Raw genomic sequence first — 10,789 nt, 5'->3', positions numbered from 1 at the left:
TCAATGTTTCCCATTTATTCAGTGGGTCTGCTGTGCTTGCACTAAATTTAACCTGAAACAGCAAGCAGTAAGATGGCCCAATAGAAGATGGCAGGTTAAATAAAAATTTCCAAACATGACTTACATCATCATCGTCGTCATCAAACTCTTCTCCAACAGTAAACAGCTTCTGGAAACTACAAGCCTTCAAGGAGAGAAAGGAAGGAAATTCAGGCAAGTCCATGAACATGAAACACCATGATTATAATGCAGTCTTGATTTTGTACAATCCTTTATTACTACTAGTGCAAAAATAATAATTTTGCACATTCACAATAATTTTAATATGCTTACTTCATATATAAAATGATATTTTTTATTTAAATAATGCATGACTTACTATGAAAAGACTGTTTACAGAGGTGTTTGTTGACAGAAAAACGTTAGTAACATGCACAAAATAATGTAAAGAATGTTACAATAAAGGCAAAGGTGTATTTTATGGTAACTATGCTTGTGAAATTAGAGGTTTCTACAGAATGCTTTTCACTATATTTTCCAAGATAATTTTGGTAATAAAATTAATAAAAACTATTAGCAGGATGACAACCGACAACTTCTGACAATGATTAGTTTATATATTCCCCTAGATCAGGGGTCGGCAACCCGCAGCTCTTTCATCTCTGTGCTGTGGCTCCCTGTGGATTTGGAAAATAAATGATGAGTATTTAATTAAAATGTATTTTATGTTAGTTTGTTAGTTTTTGAAATGTAATTCTAAATTTGAAGATTATGGTGATCTTGTACAATCTAAATAAAACGTGTTTTTTGTCGCTATTAATATACGTCACCACTGCCAATGCCTGACACCCGCCAGTATGCGATTTCTTTAATTTTTCGATCCAAGGTAGGCTAACTATGGAGAATTCTAAAAAAAAGAAAACTGACTGAAGAAAACAGAACGTTTAATGATACGTGGGCAGATTCATTTGCTTTCACTGCTGACGAGACTGGTTTACTGGTATGCTTAATATGCAATGAGAAACTAGCAAACAACAAAAACTCAAATGTCGCAAGACATTTCCAGGATAAACACGCAGCCTTTGCTCAAAAATATCCGGATGGAGATGAGAGAAAAAAAAGCCGTTTCGGAACTGATGCAGAAGGTTGATCTGGGCAAAAATCATTTCAAGAAGTGGATGAAGTCTGGAAAATCAACAACATATGCTAGTTTTGTTGCCGCTCAGGTAATAGTCAGGCATGGGAAGCATTTCATTAAGATTTTAGAACATCTATTCACAGACTTTAAAACCAAGAGTGAAATTGTGCAGAAAATCAGGGATATGCACCTCTCTGCAAAGACAGAACCATAAAAATGGCAGAAGACATCACAAGACAGCAAATTAAGGACATCAATTCAGCTGTGGCCTACTCGATTGCCTGTGACGAGTCTAAAGACAAAGGTGATATTGAACAAATAGCGCTGTTCTGCCGGGCCACAGGAAGAAATTATTGAGTTGATACCTCTAAAAGGCCAAACACGAGGGGAGGACATCTGTGAGGCTGTGTTGAACTGTTTAAGAGCCAAAGGAATAAAGACCCCCCACCTGGTGTCAGTAGCTACTGATGGGGCACCAAGTATGACAGGAGCGCACAAGGGATTTGTGGCTTTACTGCCGAAGTCGCTGGACAGAAAGCTGCTGACTTTTCACTGCATCTTGCGCTCAAACATTTCCTCTGGAATGCACAGAAGTACTGGATGTTGTCATTCAGATTGTCAATAAAATAATGGCAAAAAGTTTAAATCACCGTCAATTCCGTTTGTTACTGGACGAGCTGGAAAGCGCATATTCTGATCTCCTGCTGCACCGCAAAGTCCGGTGGCTGTCCGGAGGAGAGGTGCTGAAACGCTTTGTTGTGTGTCTGGAAGAAGTGAAAACTTTCCTGAGCTGGAACAGCCAGAGTGGCTGGAAAAGCTACACTTCATGGTAGACATGACAGCGCACCTGAACAAGCTGAACTCAGCTCTTCAGGGGAAAGGACGCACAGCCCTGCACATGTTGGAAGATGTTTTGGCATTCGAGCGCAAGTTGACAGTGCTTGCCAGAGATTTACAGAAAGGCCCATTGTCTCACTTCCCCAATTTGAGAGAGTTCAAACAAGCTCACGACATGATAAATTCGGAGTATTTACATTCTGCAATCATCACAATGCAAACATCGTTTGGGAAACGCTTCTGTGAGTTCACAGAGGAAAAACACACGTTATCCTTCCCGGTCACTCCCCTAAGCATTGATCCATCCCTACTGAATACAACTGCATTGGCAGGTGTGAGTCAACCTGATCTTGAGATGGAACAGGCCGACATAGCCGACAAAGACATATGGGTGTCCAAGTTTAGATGCTTGACAGCAGACCTTGAAGATGTTGCCCATCAGAAGGCCATTCTTGCTCAGAATCAAAAATGGAGTGATATTGAAAACCTCCCCAAACCGGAAAAACTTGTGTTCGAAATATGGAATGCTATCCCCGACATTTATGTAAACATTAAAAAGTATGCACTTGGAGTCTTTGGATCCACATATGTATGTGAGCAGGTGTTCTCCAACATGAACTTTATTAAAAACAAACATCGCTCACGCCTCACAGATGACAGCTTGCGATCCTGTGTAAAGATGAAGGTGATGTCATACAGCCCTGATGTGCTGACGCTGTGCGCTGAGGTCCAGGAGCAGAAATCCCATGAACCAAGTATGATAAATGTTTAAATTGCCTATTATTTTACGTATATTCATATTTTTTCATTGTTCAGTGAAATAGTCCTTTTATTTTTCAGGTTGACAGCTGGCTGACGTTATTTTTGGTTTGCTGCTGGCAGACAATTTAAGTTCGGCGTTTTTCATAAATACAAGAAGGACTCAAATAGACATTGAGTATTTTACTTAAAAATAACCTTCAACCCAACGTTTTTTTTTCGGAGTTCAATATGTTTTTGTTGCATGCAGAAATGTAATTTTGTTTTCTCTGCAGGACTTCATCAATTTCATAAATGCAACACATTATAGTTTGTTTATACATAGCATAAAGGCAAAAAATAACTTTGTATGCAGTGTTATTTCATTTTAAATGTCAAAAGGGTTTTGTGGCTCCCAGTGTTTTCTTTTCTGTGTGAAACGGGTCCAAATGGCTCTTTCAGTGGTAAAGGTTGCCGACCCCTGCCCTAGATGAAGTCTGCTGGGGGGGGGTGGGGTGCGGGGAAATAAAAAACTACAGATGTTGAGAATCTGAAATAAGAACAGGATGCTGGAAATTCTCATGCCAGGTAAGACAAACAGACCATCAATTATAAATGATAAATCTTTCATCAGAATTAATGAATAGGATGATCATCAACCTTAATCACCACCTCAAATTCTCTCTTCAAATTACATCTGACCTGTTGAATATTTTCAGCATTCCTCTATGGCTGAGGCCGAGATGCTTGATGTTTATCACAATGGTGGAGAGCTCTTTCTAGTCATTATTTTCAAAACTAGGTTGTAATGGCATCAACACCAGGAGAGCATCAAAAAAAGTTCAAATTAAAATATAAACAGGACTGAAAATATCCTGCACCATGAAAACAGGCAGCAATAGCTGTGTCAAGCCAATAAGTGCTGAAAACAAAGTTGAAGAACTTGCAACCTCATACAATAGTATCAAAAAGATGATTTATCTCTGTTTCCTGAATCTTCATCACAGGCCTTCAACCAATTCAATTCATTGCATTTGATACAAAGAAATGTCTGCAAGCAAAGGCTATGAGTCTTGACAATATACTTAAGACTACAGTTCCAGAATTAGCTGTGTTTCTAGTTAAGCTCTAGTAGAGTTACTGTGTCAGGCATCAATCTGACAAGGTGGAAAACTACCCAGGCTTGCCTTGTTCAAAGGACACACTATGTCCACTGAGCACCAAGTGTACCCTTAAGCATTGCAGCAGGGTACAGGAATGTATCATTAACAGTGACACCAGGCAACATCCCTGAATAACAACCTGCTGAGAGATACAAATACAGAAAACATAGGAAACATTTAGCAGTTGATGGGCTGCTGACTTAAAACTGTGTTAGTTGTTTCTTTCCTGCAGTATCATCTGACCAGCTGAGCATTTCCAAGTTTTACTTCAGATTTCAAGCATCTACATTGTTTTAAATTTTCACCTACTCATACACAATTTGGGTTTTGATTAGGGCAAGTTTACCAATAACTTATGACCAATTTTTCATCAGTGCTAGGTTTAAGTCTGAAACTCCCTACCTAATAAGATAACGGAGATACTTTGCTCCAGAATATTATGGAATCATGGAAAAATTACAGCACAGATATAGGTTATCTGGCCCATGTGGCTGTAAATGATTGAAAAGGAGCAACCCAACCTAAACTCATCTTCTAGTACTTGGCCTGTATTCTGCACGTCACTGCTCTTCATGTATACATCCATGGATTTTTTCAATGTGATAAGATTCTTTTTTTTAAATAAAGCCATTTTCAGCAACAAGTTCCAGACCACTTTTACTAACTGGAGCAAAACTCTGCCTTTGCATCTACTCTATTCCTTCTGTCAATTACTTCAAATCTATACCATTCATTTATTGGCCTCTCTGAGAAACATTTCTTTCTTACTTTATTAATGCACCTTATTTCCGTACATCTTAACTTGAATTGCCTCAGATTTGTCAGTTTTAATGCTCTGCCACTCCAATAGCCATTCACAGTAAAATCTTGAGCAGCACACTTGCATCTTTCCTGTGATGTGGTACAGAACTATACATGTTTCTCAAGCAGTGGCCTTAAGTAGTGTTTTTAATATAAGCCACAGCTAAAAAAAAAATGAAAGCACCCTCTTTAACTATCTTAATGAGCTCTCTGGTTGCGTTTAAACATCTGTGAACATGTACTCCAAGCATTGCCACTTAATTTCCTCCAATTTGTTGTGTAATGAAGTTAGGTGAGTGGAGCTTTGTAACAAGTACACAGACCAAAGTCAAGCACAAGTGTTTTTGATGTTCACATTTAAGATCATAAGATAAGGCAGCAAAATTAGGTTCCACCACTTCACCATGGCTGAGCATTTGATGGTTCTGGGCCTGTATTCACTGGAATTTAGAAGAATGAGGGGAGACCTAATTGAAACCCATCGAATGATGAAAGGCCTTGATAGAGTGGATGCGGAGAGGATGTTTCCAATGATGGAAGACTCTAAGACCAGAGGACAGCCCCAGAATAGAGGGCCATCCTTTTAGAACTGAGATAGGAAGGAATTTCTTTTGCGAGAGTGGTGAATCTGTGGCGCTTTTTTTTGCCACAGACAGCTGTAGAGGCCAAGTCTTTATGTATATTTAAGACAGATGTTGATAGATTCATAATTGGTCAGGGTCTGAAAGGATATGGGGAGAAGGCAGGAGATTAGGGCTGAGGGGAAAATTGGATCAGCCATGATCAGATGGCGGAGAAGACTCGATGGGCTGAATTGCCTAATTCTACTCCCAAATCTTATGGTCTTATGTCTAAGTTATTCTTATGGTTTTCTGTCTAAGCTATTCTGCAACCTCTCTGCTTCCTCAACACTACCTGCCCCTCCACCTATCTTTCTATCATCCGCGAACTTGGCCACAAAGCATCAATTCCATCATCCAAATCATTGATATAAATCATTGGTATAAAGAAGTGGCCCCAACACAGACCCCTATGGAACACTAGTCACCAGCAGCCAACCAGAAAAGGCTCCCAATCAATGCTTTATTTATGCTAGTATCTTTCCTGTAATGCCACCTTATCTTGTTAAGCAGCCTCATGTGCAGCACCTTGTCAAAGGCCTTCTGAAAATCCAAGTGTACAACATCCTTTGTCTATCCTGCTTGTTATTTCTTCAAAGAATCCCAGCAGATTTGTCAGGCAAGATTTTCCCTTACGGAAACCATGCTGAGTTTGGCCTTTTTTGACATGCACCTCCAAGTACCCACAACCACATCCTTAATAATTGACTCCAACATCATCCCAACCTCTGAGGTCAGACTAACTGGTCTATAATTTCCTTTCTTCTGCCTCTCTCCCTTCTTGAAGAGTAGAGTGACATTTGCAATTTTCCAGTCCTCCAGAACCATGTCAAAATCCACTGATTCTTGAAAGATCATTACTAATGCCTCCACAATCTCTTCAGTTACCTCTTTCAGAACCCTGGGGTGTAGTCCATCTGGTCCAGATGACTTACATATAATCAGACCTTTCAGTTTCCCAAGTAATAAGGTTTTATCAACCTTATTGACACTGGGGATCTCCCATCCACCACCGCTAACCTCATAGTTCCCTCACCTCCTGTTTCTACCTCCTACCCAAGATCCACAAACTCACTTCTCCAGGTAGACCCACTGTTTCAGCTTGAACTCATATCTGCAAACCTCAACTCTGTTTTATCCCCCTTAGTTCAGTCCCTTCCTCCCTACATCCATGTCACTCAACACAATCTGGATCTTTTCAATGATTTCATGTCTCTGACTCCCATCATCTTATTTTCACTATGGATGCCCAGTCCCTATACACCTCCATCTGCCCCCCCCCCCCACCAGGAAGATCTCAAAGTTCTCCGTTTTTTTCTGGACACCAGACCTAAGCAGTTCCCCTCCACCACCACTCTCCACCTAGTGGAGAGTGTCTTCACTCTAAATAACTTCTCCTTTGGGTCCTCTCACTTCCTTCAAACAAAAGGGGTAGCCATGGACACTCGCATGGGTCCCAGCTATGTCTGCCTGTTTGTTGGCTACATGGAACAGTCTATGTTCCAAGCCTACACTGGTGACCGTCCCATTTTTCCTACTCTTTTTCAAAGAAAGGGGCTTCTCTTCCTCCACCATCAACACTGCCCTCAACCACATCTCTTGAATTTCATGCATGCCCACTCGTACCCCATCCTCCCACCACTCTATCACGGATAGGGTTCCTCATCTTCACATACCACCCCACCAGCCTCCATGTCCAGCACATAATTCTCTGAAACTTCCGCCGTCTTCAACAGGATCCCACCACCATACACATCTTCCCCCCTCCGCCACTTTCTGCTTTCTGCAGGGATCGCTCCCTATGCAGCTCCCTTGTCCATTCGTCCCTCCCCACTGATCTCTCTCCTGGCCCTTATCCTTGCAAGCACAACAAGTACTACATCTGTACCTACACCCCTCCCTCACTACCATTCAGGGCCCTAAACAGCATCTATGCTCCATCCGCCAGATTCCTATTCTAATATGTCTATTCACGGCCTCCTACACTGTCGGTATAAGGCCACAGTTAAGTTGGAGGTACACTTTATATTCCGTCTGGCTTGCCTCCAACCCGATGGCATGAACATTGATTTCTTGCACTTCCAGTAATGTCCCCACCCCCTCTCCACCATTTCCCATCCCCTTTTCCCTCTCTCTCCATGCCCACACATAGCCTCCCTCTGGCACTCCTCCCCCCTTTTCTGTCTTCCATGGCCTTTTGTCTCTTTCACCAATTTACATCCCAGCTCTTTACTTCATCCCCTCCCCTTTCAGGTTTCACCTATCACTTTGTGTTTCTCTCTCCCTTCCCCCCACCTTTTAAATCTACTCCTTGGCTTTTTTTTCCTCCAGTCCTGCCGAAGGGTTTTGGCCTGGAATATTGACTGTACTCTTTTCCATAGATGCTGCCTGGCCTGCTGAATTCCTCCAGCATTTTGTGCGTGTTGCTTGGATTTCCAGCATCTGCAGATTTTCTCCTTTGTGATTGAATTCTCCCAAGTAACGGCAACTTAACTCACTTCTACTGCCTGACACTCTTGAACTTCTGGCATTCTGTTTGTGTCTTCCACAGTGAAGACTGATGCAAAACATTTAATCAGTTTTCCCGTCATTTCCTTGTCCCCCGTTACTACCCCTCCAGCATCACTTTCCAGCAGACCGATATCTACTCTCGCCTCTCTTTTACACTTCATATATCTGAAGAAACTTTTAGTATTTAAGATTATTGGCTAGCTTACCTTCATATTCCATCTTTTCCTTCTTTATGATTTTTTAGTTGCCTTCTGTTGTTTTTTTTAAAAAGCTTCCCAATCCTCTAACTTCACACTGATTCATGATCTATTACAATGCCCCCTCTTTGATTTTATGTTTGCTTTGACCTCTCTTGTCAGACACAGTTGCTGCGTCATCCTGCCTTCTGATCATAACAGAACAATCTTTGATGGACCAAAACCATAGACTTCAGAAAATTGTTAACCAGGCACACATGTTGTAAATGCACATTTAATAACTTTTTCAATTTTTGTTTTAATTTCAGCTTGGAATAAATGTTTACGCAAAATGCCAAGCTATCATAAACCTGGGTTTGTAAATTGCTGGAAGGGAAGAATTATAATTTTTGCAAACTGGAAAACCAAATTCTAATTCTCCTATGCCTACCAGAGTTACACATCAAAAGCTTGATAAAAAGAATGGGATAAAACTATGATTGAAAAGAAAACTTAAAGGTAATATGATGTGCATAAATATAACGGATTGCATGATGTGAAATACAATTTCTTTACTGCTGGAACTTGGGAGTTTACATCCACAGAATGTATCAAAGGGATGCACAGCAGGTTGTGACAGTACATAAATCCCTGAGTTTTTTTTTGGCTCAGTAACCTTTGAGAAAAAGGTGAAAAATTTATTTAGATATCCTAAAGATATCCTAGCACATTAAACTCGGGTCACTGATGCTGTATATTTAATCCCCATTGGCTACATTGGTATTACAATTTGCTGCCCAAGCTATGCCACACTGTCCATTTAAACAGATATGTATTCAGCAGTGAAGTGAAAATGTACAATTCTGAAGGCAACATTTCAAATTCATGTAATTCTTACACAACTTTTCACTTTCAGCCCCTTGTGCTTATTGCTGAGAGAAAAAAAAGATCTTGGGTTCCACGGCCTTATTTCAGAACCTTACAAAACCCTTGATTCTGCTGCTCATCCTTGGGGCTCCTCAATTTTTAAATATTTACACCCCAACACTAGCTTTGCTTCTCACTATCCTGAGCTCAATGGTGACCATACATTTATCAATCTAGAACTTAGCTTTGGAATTCTCAAAACTTTTCTATTCACAATTTCTTTGCACCTACTTTGTTCTAATATATCCTTAATGAAATTGATATTAATTTTGTCTGATTATACAGTCCTGCGAAGTAATTTGGGATATTCAAAGCATTATAAATAGTGTTGTTTCACAGATGGATGGAGAAACTCACCATAATAATTCAGTTAGTCTATTCAATATACCAAACATTGTGATATCTGTTACTCAAGCTTCCTGACATTTTATTTGAAAAAGAGTCTCTGGGTACATTTCTGTAAAAGTAGACATATTTGACATTGCAAATTTGTTGCTCCTTTGATCTGGCACACTCAATCACACATTATATGAAGAACTACACCCTGGATATCTCAGGTACTTCTGATTAACCATGCCTGGTCCAACAATGCACACAGTAATTAGGCTGAATAAAGAAATAAAATACACAGTTGTAACACTTTTTCAGCTCCATTTAACAGGGTTGAAAGAATCCCTATGGCACATTTCAGGAAATTACAGAAAATAGTGGCAAACTTTAAATTATTGATTGCTTTTACTTCAAGTTGTAGGAAAGGGTTATAAGAACATACTGATCAGAACAACTAATGTCTTAAAATACTCTCAACTTCCAGAAATAAAAACATATTTCAATAACCTCACTGAACTGAGTAAGTTCTTGAACTGCAGTATAAAGGTAGTTCAGTTGTAAATCTTAACTTTCACGTTTCTTTTGACAAAATGCCATATAGTGTAGAAAGGAATTGGATAGGCTGGTTCATCTTAGATCAATGTAATTTGCCATATTGCACGTAAGATTATTAATTACAACCATTCTATAAGACCTGTGCCTCCATTAAGTCAGTTATCTACACGTGCAGTGAGTAATAAAGCAGATTTGGAGCTACCAATAAACCCAAGGATCAAATCTTAGTTATATGGTTCCATTGGCCACTTGCAACCTTTTCAATTACACATCTATAATTCGATGACTGGCAAGTTTGTGCTCAACAACCAACACCCAATGAACTGATGCACAGTTTCTCATAAAATGTCAACAAATCCTTACTCTCCTACAGATGCTACATGATCCAGCAGATATTGTTGTTCCGGATTTCACCATCTGCAGTTTTTTTTATGTCTCCTGATGTCCTTCTTATTCTAGAGAACTTTGAGACTAGTTGTTTCCTTGCCACTACCCAGCCCCTCTACACAGAAACAAAGTCGAACATTTTGTTTCAAAACTCTTCCCTTCGTTCCTGAAATACTACTTTCCTTTACTAGAGGTTAATTTACTAATAACACAGCCCAGGGGCACGAACTGCTGAGAAATCACTGTTTCTCAGTACATGTGACAATAATAAACAAATTCCAATTCCTTTTACTTCCCTCGCCGGAACACCCGGCTTGGGATTTGCGGGACCGAGTTCCAAGAACCCCACGCCTACATTCCCACCACCGCCCCATCCTACGCGAGACAAACTATTTCTTACCATGTTTGTCTCTGGCTCTTCACGACGCACAGAAGCAACTACAAGAGTAACACAAATCCTCAGGCCCAGGCCCAGGCCCAGGCAATGCGCCAAACAACCCCTTCCGGCAACCTTGCCGTTGAAAGTTGCCGCCGCGGTGACGTCATCCAAACCCACAATCCCACCGCGATTGGAGCTCCTCATAGCAACCAGGCTCACCGATCATT

General features: G+C 40.4%; 1 protein-coding gene across 1 annotated transcript in view; it reads right to left on the bottom strand.

Annotated features, from left to right (window-relative positions):
* The window catches only part of hrob (homologous recombination factor with OB-fold), a 58,424-nt gene extending 47,658 nt beyond the window's left edge, over positions 1-10,766 (bottom strand). The window contains exons 1-2 of the mRNA XM_059955668.1: positions 10,584-10,766; positions 125-184 (exon numbers count right to left, since the gene is read on the bottom strand). Coding sequence (XP_059811651.1) covers positions 125-184; positions 10,584-10,766 — 243 coding nt within the window. The remainder of the gene's footprint in view (positions 1-124; positions 185-10,583) is intronic.
* Positions 10,767-10,789: the final 23 nt, after the last annotated feature.

The sequence above is a fragment of the Hypanus sabinus genome, chromosome X1 (assembly GCF_030144855.1).
Source record: "Hypanus sabinus isolate sHypSab1 chromosome X1, sHypSab1.hap1, whole genome shotgun sequence".
NCBI lineage: Eukaryota > Metazoa > Chordata > Chondrichthyes > Myliobatiformes > Dasyatidae > Hypanus > Hypanus sabinus.
This window is presented reverse-complemented; position numbering and strand designations above follow the sequence as displayed.